The following is a 26,313-nucleotide window of genomic DNA, read 5'->3' as shown; positions in this document are numbered from 1 at the left end:
GTTAATTTCTTTGATTAAAAAGTTCATACATTTTAGAATTGTGTCCACACCTCACATCTGAAACCACTGCTGAAAAAGATCTACCCCTCCTCACTAAAACTCCTTCAAAGACTCATCCCCGGCAGCAGAAAGCTGATTGCTGAGCAGCCGTCACAGAGCACAAGAAGCAACTTCAACATCACAACAATGTCTCGTCAGAAAAAAAAAAGTTGGCAACAACGTAAAACATCAAGAAGGGAATGGATCCCCTTTAAAAAAAATTAGCGAGGCAAAAAGAAGACCGCTATTTTGAAGCAGATAGGACGAGGAGAGACGTCTATTTCTTTCTCCTGCTCCTCCTCCTTATTCTTATGCGAACATGACGGTCAACATCATACAAATGTAACACAACTCTGGAATGATCCCACAACAACATTGACACTTGTAGAGACATCAAATAAGAGAAAACACTTTTTTCCCCCCCAAAACCGTGACACTAAAGAGACATTTTATAAAACAAGTAGAGTCTATAGTAAGTGCATGTTGACAGCTTAAAAGAGACTTGAGAGTTATTTCCCAGAAAATGCTTTTTTTTTCCTTTTCTTGCCCTTTGGACAGAATGAAACGAGGCAGTTTGCAACAGGCTATAGCTTCCTTTTCAGTCCAGCTGTAGGCAGCAAGTGCATACCCCCCCCCCCACTGCTCTAAGGCACCACATCAACATCATACTTACCCCCCCCCCCCCCACCCCCCCACCACCCCCAGCAAAACTGAAGCTGGATCTCTTTTTGAACACCACTTGTCTTCCACGGCTGCTGCTTTGGGTGGGTTTAGTTTTCAATTGAAAAGACAGTAGTGTTTATCGCCAAAGGGCCCCTTTCATACACAAACTGGCTGTGTTGATTCAATTATAGGAATGCAGCTGGACAATTCAGGAACAGGACAGTGCTAGTTCGGTACGTAACAACAAAGATGCTGTTTGCGGTGGCCGACCAGAGGTGGGGGGGAGTCTTATGCACCAGAGCCTAAAACTTTATGACAAACAGAAAAAAGGATGGGTCGATGTCAGATGATGTGAAGTGTCCTAAAAGCCCCTAGTCTGCACAGCTTGCATACATTCTGGTGGACTAGGCTGGTCTGTGTTGGTCACTCTCCCCAAAATGGGGTAGGGGACAGATTGTCAAAAAGTGCTCTTTTCCAGTTCATGTTGCACTGGAGGAGCAGAGAGGTTAGCAGCAGTGTTGAGGTTTTTAATACCAGCTGACAATATGGAGTCCTGCGTTGGGCTACCCGCCCGCTGCTCAAACACAGGACAGGCTGAGTTCACTTGCTTTGGTTTGGCAAGCTTGTCTGGATCGTATTAATCACAGTGGCCTGTGAAAAAACAGAAGTCTTCCTATCGCATCTACCTGTCACCGCAAGGGCTTCATTTGTGGTGTACGTATCTCCCTGCTAAGCTGGAAGCACACTGTCAAAGTACAATCGTATAAAGACTGTATGATGAATGCGGACTTTTGCGGACTGTCATTTTTGTGAGCTTGTAGGAAAGTGAAAAAGTAAAGAGCAGGCTGTGGTAATACAGTGGCCTTGTAATACAGATACAGGACATTAAATGGTTCTTATGCCTCAAGCTTTGTTTTCTAACTCACAAAGAGGCTTGCGTTGTATGGTCATTTCTTATTTCCTTACATTTGTTTAGGTTTTCTGACATCCATTGTCTTTTGTGTGGTTTTTGCATTATTTCTCCTCTATGCATTGCCCAGATTTGATTGTGCAAGCCCATCTTTATCATCTTTGACCGGCCATACCCTCCCTATGTTATTGACTCTTCTTTCCCAACCCCCTGAGCTCTTCTGGAATGTGTGTGTGTGTGTCAGTTGACCACAGCTGGCTTGAGCACAACAGAGCCAGGGGAGATGACCACCCAAGACAGCGGATCATGAGACCCTCCAGTGGAGAGGTTTAGAGCCCCTCCAGTCACCTCGTCTTCTGCCTCTCCTGCTCTGCCTTTTGTCGCCTGAAGCTGCTGGGCCCTGCGCTCAGACAGCACCGGGGCCATTGGCATGCCCAGGGCTGCTGAAGAGAACGCTGGGGGGAGCAGGGCGGACTTAGCCAGGCCCAGATGGGAGCCGTTGAAGGACAGGATAGACGAGCCTCCAAAACTGCAAGGGGGGGAGTTGGGGCTACCCAGTGTGCTGAGGTCCAGAGGTCTGGGATTGAGAGGGGAAAGCGGCAAGGCACCACCGATCCCCTGCAGAGCATGGCTTCCAAGAAGTGCGGCTGCAGCTCCAGGGATAATAATGTGAGCCCCACTAACATAGGGCATCTCTAAATCCTTACCCCCCGCACCACCAAGAACTCCGCTCTGGCTTCCCTTCAGCAGGGAGCCCACCCCTCCCGCAGCCGCCTGCTCCTGAGCCACAAAGTGGCCATGTGCTTTGATGTGCTTGCGCAGCGAGCTGGGGTCTGTGTAGCGCTTCAGGCAGCCCACCATCTTGCAGTAGTAGGGCTTGTCCACATAATGCGTGCGTGTGTGTTTGAAGCGGTCGCTGGAATTGGAGTAGCGCTTGTTGCAGCCCTCGTAAGGACAAATATAGGGCTTTTCACCTGCGAGGGGGTTGAGACTATGCATTAATCTCTGCTGAATGAAATCTTGGCATCATCGCATACTGATCACTGACCTGTGTGGGATCGGTTGTGGATCTTGAGGTTCTCCAGGCGCGAGAAACTTTTGTTGCAGGTAGGACAGCGGTGGGGCTTCTCGTTAGTGTGAGTGCGAATGTGAATAAGCATTTTGTACCTGTAGACACACCCACAAGTTTTATTCTAGCATTCACCTCTTTTCCATTTACACCTTAAAAACAATTTTTTCACCTAGCATTGAACCCCCTTCCTTTGCGAGCACACCCCTCCCAGTGGCAGCAGTACCCAGAATCCTTCTCTGGTTTGACATGGAAATCATTGACATGGTCCACCAGGTCTTGTAAGGAGTCAAAAAGCAGGTGACACTAAAAGAAAGAAGATGCAGATCTATAAATGCACAAAATCTTAATCTTGATAAGATTTCTTGTTCTGTTCTTGGTGGATGTTACTTTTTTCCAGCGGCAGGCCAGTTGCTCATCCGCCGAAAGGTCCGGGGAAGCTCGCTTGTCGTTTGTCTTGCCAATAAACATGGAGGATGGCAGATGAAGTCCTGCTCTGGCTCCGATTGGAACAAAGAATTGAAATGCCTGGGAGAAGTAAGAATTCTGATAAATGATAAAAAGTAGAAAACAAAAGGGTCAACAGAGAATATTAGCTAAAAGAGATTCAAATTCCTTCAAATGTAATTAAAAAAACAAATACAGCTAAAATGTACTCATCAGAGGTGACGTTATTGTTCTAGCTGCTGCCTGAAGTGAGTACAAAGCCTCCCGACATCCCTGAGCTCAGCATGAGAGCTGTTAGATTCACTGAAACTCTGCTGGGGCTCAAAATAAGCGGATCCACCAACTCAGAGATTCACACAGAAAAAGACAAAGAGGATTCTTTGCTGCATCTTAGGTTTAAGATGCAAACCCAGGAGAGCCCAAACGTGGAGAAAAAAGGCATAGAAAAAAGTCAGAAATGTGGTAAAATAATCTAAAACAAGAGCATTTCCTTTCAATGAGCCATCTTCTTACAGAACCATGAGATGCTGCAGAGAAATACATGGGATGAGCATGTTGCATGTAGGGCACGAAAGGGGGGCAGCAAAAGACACAGTGGGATGCGGTGTGACTAAATGGCCTCAGCCAGCGTGTCTCAATTCAATTCCATGGGAATTGAATTATGCAGCGTTAGGTCTGCATGGCTGCGGTTTGTCTTAAATCCGATTATAGACAGACATTCGCATCATGCCAGAGGGGGCTACTGAGTGCAAAGTTGCACAGACAGAGGCATTTGTTGGGAGAACAAGACTTGTTTGATAAGAATTACCCCCGCTCGGTCTTGCACATGTAGAGGCTTGCCAAGTTTGGCATGACACGAACATGACTGACGCAGGCTAATCTTGCTGCTCATTTGCTGATCCCAGACAATGTCTATGAAATTCAATGGAGGTTAAAGATTTGTGGGTCTTAGAGCTTTTGTGTACTCACTCCTGAGGGGAGGTAGTTGCCATTCATCATTTCTGGAGAGCTGGGGGTGTGGCGAGAGGAGGGGGACATACTCAGGTCCACTGCAGGGGGGGTCGGGGTGTCTGTTCGATCATGAGGAACCACCTGCACACCTGAGAACACAGCACAGGTGCTGCAGTGAATTCTCCAAATTTCCCAGCCTTGCCTTTAGCTTTGTCGCCTCTTTGCTTCCCTTAGCAAAAAGTAGTCCATTTAAGTGTACTACAAGTATACTTGGTTTATACTAAAATAGGCAATATAATTGAAGTTTACTTTTTATACAATATCTAAATATACTAAGCTTAAAATGTTCCAGTATAGTCGGAAGAAGTATTCGGTATACCTCCTACTCTACATGTAATGCTGAATACTTGCTATACTTATACTCAAGAATATTTGTGAAAATAAACTTCAAATGTACTACATTTTGCAAAGGGTTGTTCTGAACTGGAGGACACCTACCTGAGTGTGGGGACGGGGGTGAGGCAGGCTCTATTATTGCGGTTCCATCATCTGTCATGTGGAGTTGGCGGACGCGCTTGGCGTTTAACGGCGACAGGGGAGAAGAACGTGCTCCTCTGTCTTTTCCATTGGATCGTCGCGGGAGCTTCAGGTCCAGAGGCTCGTCCAGGGATAGCATGACTGCAACCTTCCCAAGTCCAAACTACACAAAAGAGACAGAAGTCCTATGAGGCATCATGGCTGTTTACATATTTTGAACAGAGTCAGTAGTTCCAACTGCTAATAGGCTCCTAAAATGCACCACTTGAAAACTGAGAATTAAACCAGTTTCTTTGTTTTTCAGTGATGCTCCGGATTATCATTCAAGAAAAACATCATTCAAAAAGCTATAAATGTCAGGTAGGGAGGGCTGGTGAACAAGAAGGACCCAAAACGCAGAGACGGGAAGCACACGGTTCCAGGGCAAGGGGTTTATTGACTTAACCAAAAGCGCGGCAGAGCAGGGAAACAAAACTAAACTTACTGAGGGCAAAACGTGAAAACATGGCAGAAGACAGTCATGGAAGAGACGATAATGGACCAGCACAAGAGGAAAGCAGAGACAAGATTTGAATACAAAAAGGACTGACAAGACACATGTGAACATGATCAGATTGGGACCAGGGAAATAAAACTCAAAAGCACGACAAAACAGGAAACCTATCAAACTCAAACAGGAAACAGAACTCAAACATGACAGGAACAAAACGGAAAGCAAAAACCAATACAAAGAAACCCAAACCATGACAATAAAAATGGAACATTTTATATTATTTTCCATTTACAAACTTTTTGGTAATCTTGCACAGGCATAAATTTGTGAGTTTAGTTGTGTCAGTGCAATGGTTTCATGCATCTAAACACAGGAAAGTTTAAGCATTTGAATTCTTTATTCAACTGAGATCTAAATCGTTTTTGTTTTGTAGACATCCAACCTTAATGCATTCATGCTGCATATTGCTCATTTGCAATGCACCATTAAATCCAGGACTCCACTTAATTCAGTATCAGCTTCAATGGAAAAAAACATTGAAGGTTTTTTTTTTCAAATATATAATTGAAAATAAAGTCAGGCATGAAGGGGTTAACAATGTGCCTGTTGGAAAGTCCATCCAGGTCTGAAAAGAAAAGTGTTGGTTCACTGGAGCTAACAATTCAGACCAAAAAGCCTCATGAATTACAACAAGAAAAGACAAACGGCCCTAATTTGAGAAGAAAAAGTAAATGATTAATGGCCAAACTTGCTGTGGTTTGAAAGTGAAGCCATTTAATAATATAAAGTAAAACGTTTAGTTAAAGGATTAGCAGCACTAGCTTTTAATTTTCTTTTTGTCTTTTTTCTTTCCTGATCAGAACTAATTCCAGGCTAAGCTGCCCCCAAACGAGCAGCCGTGTAACCGCACAACATTCCCTCAGGATTTGGATTTTGTTAACTGTGAAAACAAACTCAATCAAAGTAAGCTGTAAAATCTTTTGATTTGTCAGTGTAAAGCCACCATAACAAACAACTTTTGCATTTCCTGCTCCTCGGATTCTTCATTTCATGATAAAAAAAGGCAAACAACCGGGCACAGGTCCGTCCACCTGCACTATTTTCCACAGGATGAAAGGACCCCACATTCCGCAAGCCCCCCACTTTTATGAAACACAGCCTGACAATGACACACCAACCACGGTCATAAACTGAAACACTGAGTAAGCCGAAGAAAAATAAACATGCACGGTGAGTGCTCAGTAACCCCCCATGTCTCTTTTTTCCATCGTGACCTTTACTCACAGACTCTTCCTCAGGAATTTCTACAATCCAATCCAGATGGTTGCCCCACCAGCACTCGTGCTTCACCCCACCCCTTGGCCAGTCGCTGGCCTTTGCAACCTATCGCATGAGCCCCCTCCCACCACCACCACCATAGTACATCCTGAGTCCTCTCAGACTCCAGTCAGACTCACAGGTAGCCCTGCAGGCCTTCACGTCCAGCTGGACCCACTTCATCTAACACCCCGACCTCTGGACCCAGCCTCAGGGCTCTGAGCATCAGCTGTCACTTTAAGCTCTCCCATTTGTCCTCCTGAACACTTAAACTGTTGGGATAGCTCGAAATTTACAAGCATTCAAAGAAAAGAAGAGAAAATCCATAAGGTTAGACATTAACAACAGAAGTGTAAAAAACGAGCCAGTTTTCTTGTCGATATCCAGGGTTTAATGAATGGAAGCGGAGCAAGTTCACAGCGGCTAACTGAAACCCTTTCCTGTTGGACATGGCGCTTTGGGGTTCACTGCTCTTTCCCGGAAGGCACACACCAACACAGCTGCATGGCATTACAGCACAGTGTCCTATATTCCTGCTGGAAATGTCCATGTGACATCAAAACAAAGATTTCCTCACAAATACACACATTTGATCTGTCCTCCCTCTCCTGAAAACAAATGACGACAAACACTCAGACGGCACGGTTTGCAGTGAATGGCGAGCTTTGAGAGGGACTGGCTAGCGGCCACATGAGCAGGCCTTGTGTCTGGGAGGAATGGAGCCAGAAGGTCACCAGGTTACCATCCCAATGAGGGATGGCCACCATCTCTCACATACACACGACCTATGCACAGCCAGGGGGGTTAGGGACTCAATCAGCCAAAGATAAGAGGATGATAATTCACACACGTACTGGCAAAACACAGGACTGCATTGTATGTGCACACAGCGGCATTATGTCACAATCAGTGGGATCTCACTGTGATGCTCAGAGAGATTCATGCTCCTCACATGCAAAAAAAATCATTGCTTTTCTTTTAAGTGCTTGCAGAAGACAGAGCACATGATCAACAGGTGGGCTGTTTAGATTTGACTTAATCAGGCAAATGTCAACCTGACATTTGAAAAGACCAGTCTGTTCTGGGAGAAAAGACTTAAAAAAAAACGTGCTGCAACCGGACATTGACAGAAATGTGGGGCTATCTTTAGATTATTTTTAGAAACAGCACAGGTCAGTTTAAGATAAAATATAAATTAAGTTTTTCTCTGTTTCTGTTCAAAACAAAAATGCAACAAAGTTTTTATTGTGAAACTATTGACTAGTCCATCAAAAAGGCAGCACTTTTTAAAGCGCTCCCAGAAATTTTGAATGATCTTTGTTGTTTTCTGGGTCATAGTTTCTGCAGAGCTGCAATAGTACAGTAGAAGTCTGCGTCAGAGTTGTGGTCGGGACCCATCACCAATCTGTATGCACTTTCTCCCTCTAGCTTACAGCTCCTCACATCCCCAACCTAACATTAGCAGTGCAACAAAAAGCTCGGACAAGAAAAAACAAAGACATGTACAGAGTGGTTTAGAGAGATGGAAATGATTCTGCCAGACATCCCACATGTAGGATCTATTTGTCTGTTTGGAGCTCGGCGCCCGCCAATTGTGGTTTCTACGTAACAACTACAAGCTTTTTCAAAATACATTTTGTCATCTGATCCTGATTCACAACAATTTAAATAAAGAAATACCCAAAAACACAGTTTTAATCTTAATTTTCTTTAAATAGGTCCTCCGTCATGAGAAAAATGCCACAAAACCTGTTAAAAAACACAATTTTTACTGGATTGGGTCTGTAATAAGCAGCACTGTTTCAAATGTTCTGATTGCTTTGCCTGAACAGTGTCCATTTAAATTAGCAGTATGCTACAACATCTAACATATACAGGATTTTGAGAAACCCTCACTTCCAACAGATTTGACAAGAACTGATTCAGTCTCTATACTGCTGGATTTCACCTCCGCCTACCCCCGTGATGATTTCTCCTTGGATGAAAGACAGATACTTGCTAGGAAGTGACTCATTGTGTGTGGATTTTGGACGGGACTACATCTTCTAAACATTCACCGAGAAGCAAATGGTGAGAAATGTGATTCAAATCAAGGAGAAAAAGGATGATGCAGGGAAGGAGTATGATGCTGTGTAAGGGCACGGTTGTGTGATATGCGAGTGTGTTTATTAAGCTTCGTGGCGGGTGACTGTGAAGTTTGGGGAAGGGGTGTTGGCTGGCCCCCATGCAGACTTCCTTGCTGAGCCGTGGGGTCGACAGCATCTCTGAAAGGCAGCATTGTCCGTCTCTGGGCCCTCTCTTCTTTCTCTAGCAGAGTAAACACTGACTGCAGCAGCTGAACGGGTGGGAGGAAGAAGGGGAGGGATATGACTCTGGGGGCCACAGCGAGGATGCATAGTGGCGAGGAGGAAGCGGAGGAGGATGGTAGTTGGGCTTGTGTTTACAGGCACCTTTGCAGAAATCCTCCCCACAGTGCAAAACTTTCATCTTCCATCTTGGGGTTTGCTGAGGTCGGGAAAGGTGGGTTGGCGAAAGAGTAAGGAGCGCCAGGTCAGAACAGTGCTACGTGTTTCAACACCTCCAAGTTCTGAGGCGATGCTCACACGGATCAGCGCTGACCTCGCTCTGTCTGCCTGATCTTTGAGCAGATCTGATCTGAACTGGCGGGATTTGGTTTCCCCTTTCTCAGCTCTGAAACCAGATCCAAAGAAGAACACAAATATAACCATCTTACAAGGTACAAAACTACACTCTGTTATGTTTTCTTTTTTTGTGAGGCGTTTTACAAAGATAGAGAAAGCGTAAGTGCGCAGATTGAGCGCGACCCCCTCGAAGGTTCACTGTAACTTAATCTCCCTCCCGCTGCGACCCTGGGAGGCGGTCTGTAGGAGGTAAACCATCTCTCCCTGGGGCTCTACACTCTTTTTTTCCTTATTTTTTTTACACAAAAAAACACATAAACAGACACCAACTGAGCTAAGATAGCAGCTCTCTAAAAACACAAAGAGCCTTGGCTTTATGGCTTGTTTTGGTCTGGATAAAGCACCAGAAGACCAGAATACTTTTCCTTTTCCCTTCATTTAAAGATTACAAATATTAAATCAACTCAAATTAAAAAAAAAATTTTTTTAATCTCTGTATAAAAATACATTTTTAATCGGTGTAAATCATGGTTGGACAAGGTCAATTAAACCACCAATTTATTAAAAATTGTGACAAACAATTTAAGACTGAAAATAGAAGTTCATTGTTTTTATTTTAAGTTATTTTACTTTTTATAAAGAAGGAAAATCATAACTTATTTTATAAAAGGAAATTCAGATTTGACTGGATAAGCTGTTTAATTGTTTAGTGATTTCACAGTATTTGTACTGCCCTCTGACAAGGTCACTTTGTTTGGGATGTCACTCACATGAACTGTTTTAGTTCATCTATCAGGCACACTGGTATATATTTTTCCTGAATAATATTAACTTTCCTACTTTACGCTTTTTCCTAATCTCAAATTACATATTTGCAAACTGCTGCCATTTTAAAAATGAAATCAAATATAGAAGTAAATGATCCTCTTGGCGTTACACAGTGATGGTTAGTCCTCTCGCCTCACAGTGAGAAGGCCCTGGCTCAAATCTCAGGCTGGGACCTTTCTGTGTGGAGTCTGCATGTGGATTTTTCTCTCCTACAATCCAAAAACATGCTTCATAGGTTAATTGGTGTCTCTGAATTGCCCCTAGGTGTGCATATGATATACGGTGTAAAATGTTACTGTGAACACAAAAATAACTTTTTTAAACGTTCAGTGAGATAACTACCAAATGTTTAACTTTCTTCAGTGAATATATATCAACAAACCCTCTGAAAACCCATCAATCATCTATTTATCTCTTTTGAAAAGGTTTTCAATGGGTCTTTTAATTATGATTATGCCGTTTTTAGCCCAGAAAATATTTTTAAACTTTCGTTCTCTAGGAGATAGTTCTGCAAAGCAGCAGTGGTTCTTAGAAATTCACCTCTGAATTGTGGGCAGGACTGTTGGTGTGGAGTAAGCCTGTCCTTGCTTTCTATCATCTATCTTTTTACACTCTCTCACTCTAGCTTACAGCCTCTCACATCCCTAACCTAACAATAGTGCAACAAAAATGGCGAGCAATAATGTAGCTTTCCACCTGTAAGGTTTTGAGCCGGATGCCAGCTCAGCAAAACAAAGACGTACATGGATCTGGTGGTCTGCAAGTGGATGCATCAGAATGGAGGGGAGCAGGGAGCTTGTGGCCTGCTGATTGTTGGTTCTTCTGTCACATCTAAGGGCTTTTTCCAATAGCATCTGTTCCTGATTCACAACAATTTGAATAAAAAATACTCAGAAATGTAGTTTTAATTTTTTTTATATAAGTCCAACATCATGACAAAAATGCCATAAGAACATGTTCCAACACCAAAATTATGATCTGAGAAGGTCTTTAAAATTATGTATTTTGGCAAAAGCCATGTGTGGACCTGCACGTCCTCTTAATCAACAGGTGGGGCGGACAGGGTCAAAGGTGACTGAATGAGGTGGAGGCGTGGAATGACATCTAACCTCCTACATCTGTGTTTCATGTCTGCAGTTCAGGTCAGACGTAAACTTTTTTTTAAAACTTTTTTGTGCAAATTTATCTAAGAATAACTGGATGTAGCAAATGTCATTCTTTTTGCAAATCACAGTCCATTTTATATTAAAAACAGATCAGCTAGTGTTTGGAGAAATGAGAACACGGACCAAAATAAAGCCCCTCTTTTATTCCCCACTTGTTACTGACGTGTGTTGAGGTAATAACCACCAGCGGCCCCACCTCTGCTGTTAAACCACAGCCTCCACACACACCCAGCCAGCCCACCAGCGTCCACCCCCATCGCTCACCCCCTGACAAACACATGCACAGCTGAGAGATTTTTTTCCTGCTTCTGTCATCTTCAGCCAGTCGCCTTCACAGACAGGAAACCTCAGTTTCCACTCCTCCTTCTTTGGGCCTCTCACTTACGGTTTCTTCTTTTTTTTTAAATGCCTTTGTTCTTTTTCTTGACTTCTCCCTCACTGCCACTTGTGCATTTTTCTCGTTTGTTTTTTTTTCTTGCCGTCGCTCTTATCTCGCTCTTCACTGACCCATAGTACTGCGCCCCTCCTTTGTTGTAACAGTACATTAAAATTAATTGCTCTATTAACACAGTTTCTAAAAAAAACTCAACAGATTAAGCTTTTAAGGTCTAAAAATGTTTCAATGAGCTTAAATCCTTCCTTTTTGAACCCTGGAGCAATCAAGCAGGATCTTATGCACAATTATGTAACAGCAGCATGCAGCCTCTGGGGAAGGGCTATTGAGAAAAAGTGGTTTGTGGAGAGCTGAAGTCACAATGTCTGGAATACAGAAGAGAAATGACGCGCATCCCAGGCTGCAACAAAAGGAGAGAATATGCTCAAAATTGTCACGTGCAGTTCTTGGGATTGTGAAAGGAGTGAGGAAGGAACAAAGGAGACAAAAGATGAAGGAGAAATCTGTAACAAGAGGGAAAAAAGCAAACAAGAATCAATTGTGGAAGAAAAAGGGGAGTGATGGATGAAGTGAAGAAGGGAAAGAGTGCAACAGGAAGCTTCTCAGCGAGCTAACGATGGCCTCTAGCCAGAGCTTTCAGACACGCAGGAATTCCAGGCAGAAGGCAGGGAGCGAAGGAAGATGCCAGGAGGGAGGGAGGCACAGAATGAGGAGGGCGGGTCGCACTTGCGGTTTGTTGTCAAAAAAGAGAGCGCTCCAAGAAAGAGGAGGAGTGCACGCTTAAAGCAATATTTACACAAGTAAAGATTTACTTTTTTGCATGGATGATTCCTGAAATTAGGATGTTTAGCTGCAACTTAACGTTTAGTAAAATGAAGACACTTCTACCGATAAGTTACTTCCACCGCAAACAATTTTTCTGCATTTTTAACAGTCATATGCGTTTCTTTCACGTCTTCTGTGACCTCAACAGGTTGAAAGAGGACAATCTCGCTTAGCTGTTTTAGATTTTCCTTCTCTGTGACCCACCAACACATCAGTGCACCCACATTTAAAGTTTCACTTCAAACATCTTTTTATTATAAAAGCGTTCCCGGTGGTCTTTTAATCATGATGGTGGCATTTTCAGCCAGTCATTTCTTGTTTTACAGGACATAGTTTCTGCAGAGTGGCAGTAGATGATTAGAAATTCACCTCTGAGTTGTAGGCGGGACTGTTTCCATGGAGTATGCCTGCCCCATTTCCCACCATCCCTTTGTGTACACGCTCTACTGCTAGCTTACAGCCCCTCACAACCCCAACCTAACATTACCAGTACAACAAAAACGGCCAGCAATATTGAAGCTATCCAGCTATTTTGAGCCAGATACCAGCTCGGACAAGAAAAACAAAGAAGTACGTGAATCTGCTCCAGGCTTTTTCTAACAGCCTATTTTAGTCTACTCCTGATTCACTACAATTTAAATAAAGAATTACTCAGGAACGCAATTCTAATCTTAATTTACTTTAAATATGTCCCCCATCATCAGAAAAATCCTCCAAGTGCATGTTAAACATGTAAAAATTTGTTTCTTCAATGTGCTCTGGGGAAACCAAACAACATAGAGCAAAATTTACATTCTTATGGTATAGAAATACTATGAAAAGTAATGTGAACAACATACTGAAAAAATTAATACAGAACTGCACATACAACTTTTTCACCTTTGAACAAAAACATTTCAAATTTGTTTGATCAATCAAAAATGAACATATTTTAACCTATGCAGGGATTTCCTTTAAAACAAAATATAACTAAGATCATTACACAAAATTCTTTACTGTTGCATTTTGCCATAAACTCTAATGCCACTCAAACAAATGGTTATACATGTTTCATCTTGTATCATATATATTTTTTCTCTATGTATTAAAATTAAGAAACTCTTTATTAATCAGTCTGTTTCTATCCAAAAAAAAAAGCATCTCATACTGGTTAAGAACTTACAAAACAATAATCTGCAGCAACTGGGCGTCAAAAAATGAACCCTCAATTTGAATTAAACTTCTGATTTTTTTAAATATATAAATTTACATTTTTCCATTCTAGCCGAGCTGTAGTGGTTTGGAAAAAAGTCTTCTTCTGTTTTTATTTAACATCCAAAGTCTTTTCCAGATCTTTCCCAAATAACTAGACATCCGTCCATTTTTTAGAACCTGTTGTCACAGGGCTGCTGAAGTCAAACTGCAAAGGCGAGCTACACCCTGAACACCTTATTCTTTAAAAAAGTTTTTTCTTAAACTGGTAAATCTGGGGTAAGAATAAGTCTTACCAAGAATTCCTACTTTAAGAAAAATAATTCTATTCACTAAGACATGTATTTTCAAATTGAGATTTTTTTTTGCTATTGAAAAACATTTATTTTTAAACAAGGATCTTGTTATTTTCTTATTTTTTGGCAGTGTACACCAATTTTTTATTTTTTTTGTGCAACAAGCATCAAACCAACAAGTGGCAGTTAACCTAGTAACTGTTATTTCAAAGAATTTAACTTTTGTTTTCAAATAATAAACTTATAAAATATAAAAACAATGGGAAAATGCATGGTTTGACTATGATTAGACGTTCTTGTATTTCCTTGATAATAGTGACACAATGTTTGAGTCACTTTATAATAACATTAAAAGGGACATAGAAATTTTTTGTGTTCTTTCCTTGTAGTCAGATAAATCCATTTTTTTCTGTTTTTTTTTCTTTCATAAAAGTCCATCAAAAATATGTTCTCTTTTTTTTAATCTATATGAACTCCAATCTGCCTTAACCCTGGAGAGCTACTGTCTTTTAGGATTTGTACTTCTTTTAATTTGAACAGCTTTTAAAGTTAACGTGTTCTTTTTTTTTTCTTTTTTGTTCATTTTTGGTAACAGCAATTAACATCAGCCAAAATAAGAAATACTGACTAATGTTTTTAGATAATTAATTAACTAAAAGTAAAAAATAAAAAATAAAAAACAGTGGCTATATTTGACCCTGTGGGTTCTGCAGGGTTAATGATGGAAAGGATACTGTTAAAAATAACATGAAGTAGGGCTCAGGAGAAAAAAAGAAGATAAGTGTGGCTGAATAATTAGCCAAACATATAATCAATAGAGCAAATGAATCAAAGTAGACCCATGTGTAGTAAATTCCGAATCTGCTGGGCCACGTGAGTTCCTCAAGACAACAGTGATTTGTCGTGTTTGATGTTGTCTGACCATCTAATAATGGCTTCAATGATGAAGCTATTAAACAGTCATCCTCATGGCACTTCACATGGCAGCACCAAAGGCTTTGAAGAATGGTGAGTAATGTTACAATAACGTGGGGCATTTCACAACACCGTAGTTTTGTAATGTGGCGAAGGGCAGCAGGAACCAATGAACGCAGCGTGAGGCCTTCAAGTGAGCGTGAGAAGAAAAGAGAGAAGTCTTTACGGTCGGGGGCGGGGGGTGACTGACAGCACCACCCTGCCTCCCTTTAACCTGCAGTAACGCTACAGGGCCCCTCTACCTCCAGCGGTGGGTGTGATACCTCTAACCCTCACCCCTCATCTTTCATTTTAGTTCTCCCACACCCCTCTGAAAAAACCCACCTCCTCCTCACTTTCTGAAGATTAAAGTCCCTCCGTCTGACATTGATCTCTTTGCGATCGTGTTGCTCCCTTCTTTTTTCTTTTCCTTTCATACTCTCCCTCCCATCTTCTAACTTTCAGTCCATTCCTGTGGCCTCTTCCCCAGCAGCCAGTGATGCAATCCTCAGACTCCTGCTTGCAATCACAGGGTCTAGAGTTAGCTCATCAGCCAAGCAGGGGCGTCGCCACACCACGCTCGGTAGAAAAGCAACAGGAGAGGAAAAGAGGGAGGCTGGGGGCAGAAAAAAGAGGGAACTAAGCCAGTGGAAGGAAGTTAAGTCTGAGGTTCTGTGACCGATAGAGGGGTGATTTCATAAAAGTTCACATTAAACTAGGGGGAAAACCTGTTTTGTGTGCACAATGTGTGAATGTATTCGTTTTCTTCCATGTGCTCATAGGATTTCGACAACGAAAATTAGATTGTAAATCATTCAAGCACTCTAACATCCTCAATGTTCTCTAATCAGCCCACCAGCCAGCTGTGTCTGTTGTGCTCAGACTGCTGGATTTGTGTTTCGGAAGTGTTGTCTTTTGCGACTCCCACACAACCTGCCGCTCTTCCAGCTGACTCACACCAACGTTAGCATCATTGCAGCATTAAATTCAAGTCATATTTGTGGAGGATGTATCCTAACGTTTACTCCAGAAGACCGTCCTTTGTCAAACAAAGAAATGTGGATGTGCATGAAAAAGGGAGAAAAAATCGATTGCAGACAACACTCCGACTGCTCTAAAAATGTGCTCTTTAAAACACTGTTCTAAAATCATCGTTATATAAATGCATTAGACACACATGCAAGTAAAAATATTAAACACGCATCAAAGTTAGGTGAATATATTTGAAGCAGAACTCTTAAAGGCAGCAGAAATTAGCAAAAGGCCAGTTCAGGAATGTAAAGAATCAGCACCTGCCTAAACCTTTAAAATTCCAGGTTCACTCAGCATACACACACACACACACACACAAAACCCATGTACAACATAAGCTTTAGGAAAAACAGATGAAAGAGTACTCAACAGATTAAATCAAAGTCTAAAAGTGATTCATTGTTAAATTGTCAAATTCATTGTTAAATTTCATTATGGGCAGCAGCTAACAGGATAACTGTTGTATTTGCACACCACTCAACACAAAGTAACACTTGTTAGTCACTTGAGTAGAAGAAGTAGGACAAGTCAATCTTTCCTCCCACCAACAAGATGCTGTAGCTGGCTTTAAAAAGATGAAGTGAAGAATAGAGTACATAAGTTTTTTAATATATATATCTAGATATAGTTTAGTCAATTCATTGGTAAGAATGTTTTTATGTAGATGTCAGTTTAATCATCTAAAACATTTAAGGCAAGGAGAATAGGAGAACCAACGTCCACCACATTAAAGTTTTAATTGTTAATTGGGTGAGAAAGATTTTAAATGAAAATATCCTAAACTGCAATGTGGCAAGTTCACCTCTGCATTAGACTGTAGAAAGACCTGGTTTGTCACATCTGAGGAGCGTCTGTGGTCTGGAGGCTGAAGAAGCAGTTTGTGGTCAGAGATCAGAGTCCAAAGACAGTCAGACTTCATTACTCTTAAACACCAAACTTTTATGGACAAAATGTCTCTTCTCAGCCAAATGACAGAGGGATTATATCATTGGGGGGGGACATGGAATCTGTCTCTGCTGTTTGCAGATGATGTTGTCCTTTTAGTTTCCTGAAGCCATGACCTCCGTACATCTTATAGTTGAGTGTGAACCTGAGAGTGAGACTGATCAACAAATTGTCCTAGTGTGTAATAATAATAATAATAATAAGGACCTCATGCCTACTGTTGTGGTAAAGGATGCATACAGAGTGGCTGAGATCTTCCTTGAAGAAAGGATGTGAAGTTACAGCACCTTACATCAAAAAGAGCCACTTGAGGTGGTTTGGACATCTGGTGGGAGGACCTCCCTAGTGAGGCATTACAGGCATGACCAACTAGGAGGAGGCCTTGCAGCAGAACTGGAACACACTGAAGAGAACATGTCTCTCATCGGCTTCTCTATCCACCTGAGAAAGCTTGAGGAGGTGGCTGGGGTGAAGACAGGCTGAGCGTCTTAACTTAGACAGTTGCCAATGTGAACAAACCCCAGACAAGTAGAAGAAAGTGGTATGTGGAGCATCTAAACACACCATGACAGTGTCTTGGAATTATGATAACCTGGAATCGTTCTGCAGTCATGAGGTCCAATCCAAAAAGAGCAAAAAAGTGTAAACATCTAAGGCATTGATTACAAATAATCTCTGAAAGGTGATTGTTCCTCTAGGTGGTTTTACAAGGTGCTCACTTAACTTTTTGACACATTTGGAAAAAAACTAGATAAATTCATCAAAAAGTCCTGCTCTGTCTAGGCTGTACCATGGAGTCAGTTGGGGAGGTGGGAGATGGAAAGGGGCGCAGCTAAATTGACATTTATGCTGGACCTCCAGTCCGACCCTCTGCAGGACGCCCTGTCTACCCTGGAGAGGAGCTTCAGGGACAGAAGGATTAAGTGTCACTGTGTGAGGAGTCTGCGGGTCTTTTCTTCCTTTTGCAGTCAGGGTCACAGACAGGACCAGTCTGCACCCAAATGCAGCACAACTCTAAACCCAAGCATTTATAATTTTCAATGTAATGTAAAGTATTTAAATGTATGTAATTTTCATCTTTATTCTATTCTTTTCTCATCTTGCACTTTTATTTTACATTTATTTAGCTGTTCCAGCAAAACAATTTCCCCTTGGCTAGACTTATGCAGGTATTCCTGTCCTTCTTTCTGGAGTTTGGTTTGATGCTGCTTAATGGTCAAATGTTGATCATCTAAAGTTGGCACATTGACATTTTAAAAATCAGTAAGCACTAATCACCTCTGTTCATTATGTTAATCAAAACTCTTTGGGCTGCAAACCCCACATGACCGAAAAGCCGAATTGAACCAAAGTATTTGTGAAATTCAGTGATAGAGGCATTGGTCTGCACAAAAGCATGCTGACTGCATGTACAAGCGTATGGCTGAGTGCTGTGGAGTTCAGACCAGTTCAGAGAACTGTGGTACCGCTCCAGTTTTGGGAGGGGTCCGTCTGTCTCACAGTCATTTCCTGAACGGGGATATTATGGCACCACACGCATGAGAAACAAACCCCTTTCACATTTGCTCACCGACCCAAGTTACTTGCTTCTCTATGAGGCAGGGGCGTGGAAAGAAATCTCTGGGAAGAAGGTCTTCTCATCCAGCAGCTGGAGTAATTCGACCCACCAGCAGCTTTATGCAACAAGGCCTCCTGGAGGCTGCAGGGAAGGCGTGGGGCGGCCGTCTTTGCTGAATGATAACATGTCTACTTCTCCACTCCAGTTGTTGTGTTTGGGCTGCCCCTGTGTCTCATTAGAGCTGGGTGAAGCCTGTGTACCAACTCCAGGGGGCATGAAGCCAGCTACCCTACAGCATGGGAGTCTGCTCATGATGAGGAAAGAGGGCAGCGTCCCAGCTTCTCAAACCGAAGCAGATGAAAACAGGAAGAGGGAGAAGTACAAAACAGAAGAAAACACTTAGTGGAGTGAGAGAAGTGATGTGTTTTTCTTGTGAAAGCGATGGGGGCCGCTCTGCTGCAGGGGCTCCTGCTACTTTAAATTTGGGTGTGCCTCCAATGTCTGCTACACTTCCACTTCAGCCTTCCTCTCCTGCGATCACACATCTTCATGTATGCATGCATAAAGCTTGTGCTTTCTTTGCCTCTTGAGGCTCTACCCCCCCCCCCCCCCCCCCCCAGTCACCTCCCACCAGGGCTGGCAAAAGGACAAGGTCAATGTGTCTTTTTTTTTCTCCCCCTCTCGTCTCCCTTTGTGTCCATCCCTCTCCTGCAGCTTTCATCTTTTGCGGCTTCAATCAAGAGAGAAACTGCAAAATAGAGCAGGGAGACAGATGCAAAGGGACAGATGGAGGATGGCAGCAGACAGAGTATAATGCGGTAAATTCTTGATTTCATTTTTCTATTTTCTGTTTATGACAGCTCCAATTTGAGCGATCTGTTGGAACTAAACGCCAGAAGGATCTGGAGCTCATTCCCTCTTTTTTTTTTCATTTAATAAAACTTTCAAAACACCAGCAGCCAATTAATGAGCTGAGGACAAATCTAATCCTACAGTAAATGAGCAAGGTTGAAGAGAATTAGCCAGAGAGGGAATCTTATTTAGAGCTGAAGGTCAGGGCTGAACTCATGTTCTTGAACAGTCTTCATTCCAGAAACATTTTGGAACCAATTAAAGACCCGTCACAATGCCATAACAGAGAACACCTTTGAAAATAGTCATCCTGCATTTAATTACATAGGATAAGACTAAATGACCCTCCAAATTGAACCTAGAAACATTTTGAAATGTTTATTTCTGAAAAGAAAATCCTCCCAACTCCAATTTGGATGAACAAACACCACACAGAATCCAAAGGCTGTTTTTGTTCCATTTTTTTACTGCATGATAGCTCTGGTTAAAATTAGACTCCAATCATCTCTTGATCTCTGGTAAAAGCCTTCCCAGTGGCCTTTTTATCATGATTATGGCATTTTTAGGCTAAATAAAAAACCTGTGTCATTTACTGTGACATAGTTTCTGCAGAGTAGCAGTAGTTCGTTAGAACTGAGTTGTGGGCGGGGCCGTTGGCACCCACAACATTCATCCATTTGTTTACACAGTCAATAAAAACGGCGAGCAATATTGGAGCTATGCAGCCGTCCAGTTTTGAGCCACACAGCGACTTGGGTGAAGAAAGCATGGATGACACTTATAAAGCTGCAGGGGAGAGATAGGAAAATAAGAGGGTGGTGAAAAAGAGGAAAGAATGAGACCAGGGGTGAAGGAAAATAGAGATGTAAAGGAAGGAAGAGGGGGTAATAGGGGTAAAGGAAGCTAAACGGACAGGACTGGATATGCCCCGACAGAGAACCAGGCCCAAACTTGAGTCTTGTTCAAATCCTCTTAAATGCCTCACCCATTGGTCCCACGTCACCTCCCTGTTCAGTAAAAAAAAAAAACTCCCTCCCTCAATCCCACTCCTCATCTCCTCGTTTTCTAAGTGAGGCCTCACCCATGATTAAAGGCAGAACCCCACATATCTGACCCCTCCCTGTCTATTTTCCTCCCCAAACAAGCAAACATACATACCTAACTGCCCCTGATGGTGGATTTTGAAGTTGTAGAACCAAAGAGGAATGTGGTGTCAGCAAAAACACGTGATTTTTTGTAAAACTCACGCCTCTTAAAACGAGGGGGATTTATGTGCCCACTGTCAGTAAAAATGTCCTTTCATGTCTACGTTCACCCTTTATATAACTTTTTCTTCACAGTGGCCGCCCTGCCCAACATATATAGTCTGCATATTGTCAGAAGAAGAAGACATTTCAGCTGTGAGCACACGAAGCAGTCTGAAGAGAATGAGAAAGAGGCAGGGTGGGGTAGCAGAGTGCAGCACAGAGTTGTCTGTGTTTATTTTGGAAATGCAGCCTTGCAGACTTACAGCAGAGGAACTGACTCGTAATCTTCACCCTGGAAGAAGAGCAAACTCCCTCCTCTCATTTGAGATGTCCCATTTGATTTATAAGAAAATGGGGGTTGACCATGTGTCCCTGTGAGGTCCATTATAAGCCACCCCAGGGACCCAGGAACGGTCCACTCCAGGAGGAAACGGTGAGGCTCCGAGGCGATTAGTGGTTACAGTTTAACCGGAGAAAAATGCACGGTGTGTGAGCCACACTAGCCAGAGAACAAAGTGGTATGCAGTGTGTTGCAGTTTGCAAGTTTGCATGACTCAAGCTCTGTATCCGCTCTGTCTGCTGGTAATGTATGGGTCCAGGAATCCAGTTGTCATCTCACAAAGACATTACTCTGCAGCGCTTTGACTTATGACTATGTAATCGTTGCACATGGCAGTGATTAGTGATAAGAACTTGTTGGGAAAAAATGTGCAAAACTTTATAGTTGCATTCAACCTGAAAGTCATTTACTGCCACTTCCAGGTGAAACGTAAGAAAACGGAGTTGCTTCTATTTCTGAATTTGTGTTGACTCACATGGATCTTGTCACAGACTGGTGTGGGTTTCCATTTGCAATGAGTCACATCAACAGGAACCAAGTCCTAATTTCCAGAAGGTTCAAATGAATATACTATTCGTTCAGTTGCATTTTCTGTACAAACCAGAATATCTAAAACCTTTTCGGCAAAACGTCGGTGAAGATTTTCATTCATACAGGTGACATCTCGAAGTTGAGTCATGGTAACTGGACTTTTTCTCTTTGAGACCTTTCACTTTCACCAGACTGATGAAGCCACTTGGGTGAGCAGCAAAACTTTCTAATGAAGAAGATTTTAAGTCCAGTTCTTCGTTAAATTAACTATAAGCTATGAACCCTACACTTTTGGCTTTCATCGATAAGGGTGATGCCCCAATGTGGCAGCTGCATCTCTCTCACTGTTTCGAACCACTTGTAAATGCTGGGGTGTGATACGCCATCCAACAGATAAAATACCATAACTGTGTCTTCACTCCATCCTTCCAGCGTCCCAAGGTTGTCCATTTAACTTCATTCAACCCCAGAATAGATTGGATTTTAATGGAAATCTGCAAAAAGCTTCCCTGTGAAGATTAATACAAGTGTGTATCAGGTGCCTTGTTTTCCCAGCATGCTACCTCTTCACTGACCACGATAATCCTCCTTCCCCTGCTGCTGAGTTGCCTCTCAGCTTGACCATAATCCTTGGCAGCTATGGCACCCCGCTGTGATATTTATTCAAACACTCAAACGGCCTCTACTGGCATGAAAAACGCACCATGGCCGTCTCTCTTCTTAAATTCTACATGCAGTTTGGCCAGAAAGCCTGTTGTGCGTAACATTGCACGGTGTCAGAATCCAACTGAATATACTTGTCTTTGTGTCATGAGTGATGCATTTTTTTAGTAGCCCGGTTTGTGATGTTAGGAGTAAGTGCAATGGGTTCCCACATTCTTTCTACCCCACGCCTCAAGAAAATGGCTTTCAAGAGGGTAGTTTTTCCACCTTAAAACAGCTGCGCTTTCCTCAGACTCTTCGCTAAATGATGTCACGGGTCGCAGTGTGTAGGATGCATGGAAAATTGAGGAGGGGGAGAGAATAAAACACGTGACTTGATTTCTGGCACGGTGGAAAACGTATAATGGTGCATTTAATTACAGGAGATTGTAACCTCTGCCCAGAACTATATGCGAATATTTGTTGCCAGCCAGCAGCTGTCTGAGCTCTTGATGTGAACAAATATGCAGCAGGGACAAGAAAATATACAGTTAACACAAGTGCATGGATGGATCACCATCACAGAGATGCACAGCTGGAACCCAGTGGACATCTGGTGTATCGTTGGAGTATTTTCTCTACTTGTGACTAAAAGCCAAGAGAAACTGAATCATCAGTAGAGGTTGGAAATCATTCTGGAGAAATTCTAGGCTGTGATCCTCCCTTTCTGTCAGATTGACTTTTTGTTTGACCTGTAGCTGAACTGATTGTCAGCTGATGAGACAAACAATGCCCTGCAGGCTGAGAATGTGTGCAGCACCTGTTATCTTGGTACAGAGAGGGTTCATGGATCAGCGGACTGAAAGAGGTCGAAAAGAGTTTTCTGCTTCGACAGACATGTGGTGTTCAGACTGTTCACACCTTCTCGTACTTTGACAAACATATTTACTTATTTTAGAGACCTTATCTCATGCATTCACTGCCTTGTTCATAAAAAGACGATCCAATCTGACCAAACTAACCTTCCTAAGCCTTGATCTGCTTTGGGGCCTGCAGCTTTTCCGTGATCAGGCCTTGTTTCCCTCAAGCACAGGCCTTGTTAGGTCTGCCTTGGCAGCACTTGCCGCTCTCTGTTGGCATCTTCTGGAACAATGAGCACAGGGGAGGCAGCCAATGAGGAGAAGGTCCATTGCAAACTGCCCCAGTGTGCACACAATTAGGCATGGGGACAGTGGAATTGCTTAATTGGAGGAAAATGGCTCTTTATCTGGGCCTCCCTGGCTGTGCTAATCCTTACCCCCTGTATGACATGCCCAGCCTCAACTGTAGAAGAAAAAGAGTTTCTTCTAATCTGTACAAAATGTCCCTAAATAAAGTTATTTTGCTGAAAACTGCTTCCATACAATATTTAAAATTAGTCATCATTTTTAGACTAATAAATCTCAGGTAATGTTGACCTGCAGACGTTGAACTCTTAATCAGATGTTGTGGCAAAACATCAGAGAGTTCATGGGAGTCCGTGTCTTACACAACAGCTGGCAGAGCTCTGGTGCGCGCCTCTAAATAGGGCAGGATTTGTGACTCGGCTCTGAAAATGTCTGTCAGGCTCAAGGACCGTGGATGCCGTTTGGGGAAAAGGATGCGAACTTGCGCGAAAGAGCGCCCTGAAATAGGTGCGAGGCATGCCCCATGCGTAAAATGGCACCAACGAGCCTCGACAACCGGCCTTATGACAGCCGGGGGCAAAGCTGCTATGCAGCCTAGATGCACCGCTGGGCAGACTCTAGAAGGAAAAATAGGTCGTTGTCCTCCGTGAACCCTAACATTGGAGGGTGGACAGACGCACGAAACACAACGTGCAAAAACGGGGCTGCTCCAGGCTTACCTCACAGCCAAAATTCCGTGGAAATAACCGGGGTGTCTCCAGCTTGATCCACGCTTCCAAAGGAACAAACTTCTCCAGTCCTTGGTCTGAGATTGTGTCGGTGTCAGGAGACTCCTTGTCAGTTTTTCTTTGATAACAATATGCAGTTGGCACGTCTGGAAAATGATTACTAGGTCTGTTCTCAGACCATTGTCAGCACTGATCTGAAGCTTCAAAACAAACATAAACTAAAATCCATCGTGTGTGACAGCTGGTTGTTAGATGCAGAAAAGTCTTTGCAGTGACAGCTCTGTCTCTTGTCTCAGGATCATATGTTGCATGTTATCATATCATACCAGTGGAAACGCGCAAAAAAGTGTAAACACCCAAATCCATAGGCTGAACTGCTCCTGCTGAGGAAAGACCGACGCTAAAAGGTGATTCCGTCAAAAATTCAAAGCATCGCTTCATAGCAACGCTGGTCAAGCAGGGGTTTCCTTTAGGTAGTCGCGATTCTCCAAGGAGGGGGGGCAGCTCAGACCAGAGGGATGGCACGAAGTGGTGGAGAGGAAAAGACAGGGCGGGTTGGCGGCGGGGTGTGGGATAGAGGGGTGGGGGCGCACGTCTCCTTCTTCGGTGTTTTTCCAGATGTCGACAGAGGCTGTACTTTGCTGTCTCTTCGCAGCTATCCGCGTCGCTTTCGCCGTTTCTTCGGACTTCTCGAGGAGACGCAGAGTGTGGATGGTAGTCTCCCTCCGCCACCGTCTGACGCGCACAGACAGCCGCCTGGAGCCCAGCAGCCAGCCCGTCAGGACCAGCCCAGAGCCTGCCAGCTCAGCGCATGCTTACTGCTCCGCCCCTCCACCATGGGCAGTCTCCGGCTTTTCTCCAGACTCTCCTCCTCTGCGCTCCAGTCCTTTCCCGCTCTGTCCTCACGGTCATCTGTGCGGTGCAGCAGCAACGGACGGCCGTCCGGATGTTTGCGGGGCTGCAGAGATACTGATGCGTTAGGCAAACGCACAACAGCTCCCTAAAACACCGAACTGACTACAGGATTAAAGGGACAATTGGTGAAGTCAGGTTGCATAACAGCAGTGAACTTGAAAATGATAGAACTTAAAAAAAAAGAAAACATCTATCCTTTTGCAAAAAAAGCCACATTATCTTTTATTGTTTTTATTTATCTAAAGGAGTAAAACTTTCTGAAACAGAATTACATTGTTATATTTATTCTGCTGTTATTACTTCCCTCTTTATGCTTAGTGCCTATTTAAAAGTGCGAACCACAAAAAACTCGTATCCACCTGAACAGATTTTAATTATAACTTTAGCTGCTAGGTGTTTTCTTTTCAATTCACGTCTGTTTGTTCATTTCTTTTCATTTCCAACGTGAAAATCAAGCAAACTTGAGTAAACAAGGAAATCAGGGGGATATCTCCAATCATTTCAAAAAAGGTAGAATTGTATACAAGGCATCTATTGAGATGATTTTCTGCTTTAAACTATGTAAGATAGTTTACATGTGTATAAACTTCTGCTCTATAGCAGGAGAGGAAGAAGAACTAAAGCATTTAGGGGGAACTCCACAAAAACAACATCCTTGTTCTGAACTATTAAATCTGTTATCAATGGAAGTGTGCACAGCAGCTTTATAGTTCCATGTCCCTCCCACAGCTTTTCAACGGCACCGCTAGAGGGCGTTAAACTGCCTCTGATCACAAATGCCCGAGTTTTGAAGTTTTTTAATAATTAGTTCATTAAGGAAAAAGAAAACATTCCGAAAACAAACAATTGATTATAGCAAACAAATATTTTAAGCATCAATTTACCATGACACCAAAATAAGCAGTCAATCCTATTTTTGTTTAAAACTTGCCAAGAAAAAAATGGTCTTCATTTGTGGTTTAGATTTGAGTCTTTTATTGATTAAAAAAGAGGCTTATTGTTATTTATTAAGCACTATGGTCCTTGTTTTACTATGTTTTTAACTTTTCATTCAGTAGTACTTTTAGCAGGCCTTGTTAATATTTACTACCTTTGTGATTATTTCTGTGAGAAGGGCTGTAGAAATGAAGATATTCTATTCTATTATTGCTTTCTCCAGAAAGACTATCTTTAATGAGGAAATGAAAAGCAACTTAAAAGTTGAAAAACACATCTTTATTCATATTGCAAAGATTTGGATGACAGAACATCATAACATCATCAGAACGTCTCTTTAAAGGTAGAATTACATTGTTATTATTATTATTAATAGTAGTAGTAGTAGTAATTTAAATCTTGGCAGGATAGTCATGTTGTGACTATCTTCACTAAACTGTACTTATAAATGGTTTACGGATTTTAAAATGTGTTTGCCTTTATTTAAGTGTAAACATTATCCATGCACCCTGCAGCTGACCTATGTTCATTCTTTTTCATCTTACCCACAAAAAAGATTCATGTTGATGTGTGATATAAGACTGATGTGTTTAGAATTCTATAAAAGCTACAAATCTCGTGAGGCACCATGTAACCTAACAGTTTATCGAATTTCTTCCTTTTTTTTAATTATTTTACCTTCTTAGTTTTGATTACAGA

The 26,313-nt window shown here is 42.5% G+C and overlaps 1 protein-coding gene across 4 annotated transcripts; it reads right to left on the bottom strand.

Annotated features, from left to right (window-relative positions):
- Positions 1 to 1,669: 1,669 nt before the first annotated feature.
- On the bottom strand, positions 1,670 to 24,550 carry glis2b (GLIS family zinc finger 2b). 4 transcript variants are annotated; one of them, XM_023957549.2, is made up of 8 exons: positions 23,755 to 23,894; positions 22,892 to 23,012; positions 4,578 to 4,779; positions 4,098 to 4,228; positions 3,072 to 3,227; positions 2,854 to 2,987; positions 2,661 to 2,779; positions 1,670 to 2,586 (listed from the first exon to the last, which is right to left on the bottom strand). In XM_023957549.2, the coding sequence occupies exons 3-8, from the start codon at positions 4,753 to 4,755 to the stop codon at positions 1,853 to 1,855; spliced, it is 1,452 nt and encodes a 483-aa protein (XP_023813317.1). In that variant the 5' UTR covers positions 4,756 to 4,779; positions 22,892 to 23,012; positions 23,755 to 23,894; the 3' UTR covers positions 1,670 to 1,852. The 4 variants fall into 4 exon arrangements, with proteins under 4 accessions (XP_023813317.1, XP_023813318.1, XP_011476480.2 ...); XM_023957550.2 differs by having other exon boundaries at positions 22,892 to 23,009; positions 23,755 to 23,889; XM_011478178.4 differs by lacking the exon at positions 22,892 to 23,012 and having other exon boundaries at positions 3,072 to 3,209; positions 23,755 to 24,550.
- Between the last annotated feature and the right edge of the window lie 1,763 nt (positions 24,551 to 26,313).

This window comes from Oryzias latipes, chromosome 8 (assembly GCF_053564925.1).
Source record: "Oryzias latipes strain Hd-rR chromosome 8, Olatipes_Hd-rR_3.1".
Classification (NCBI taxonomy): domain Eukaryota; kingdom Metazoa; phylum Chordata; class Actinopteri; order Beloniformes; family Adrianichthyidae; genus Oryzias; species Oryzias latipes.
The sequence above is the reverse complement of the archived record's forward strand: the minus strand, read 5'-3'. Positions and strand labels throughout refer to the sequence as shown.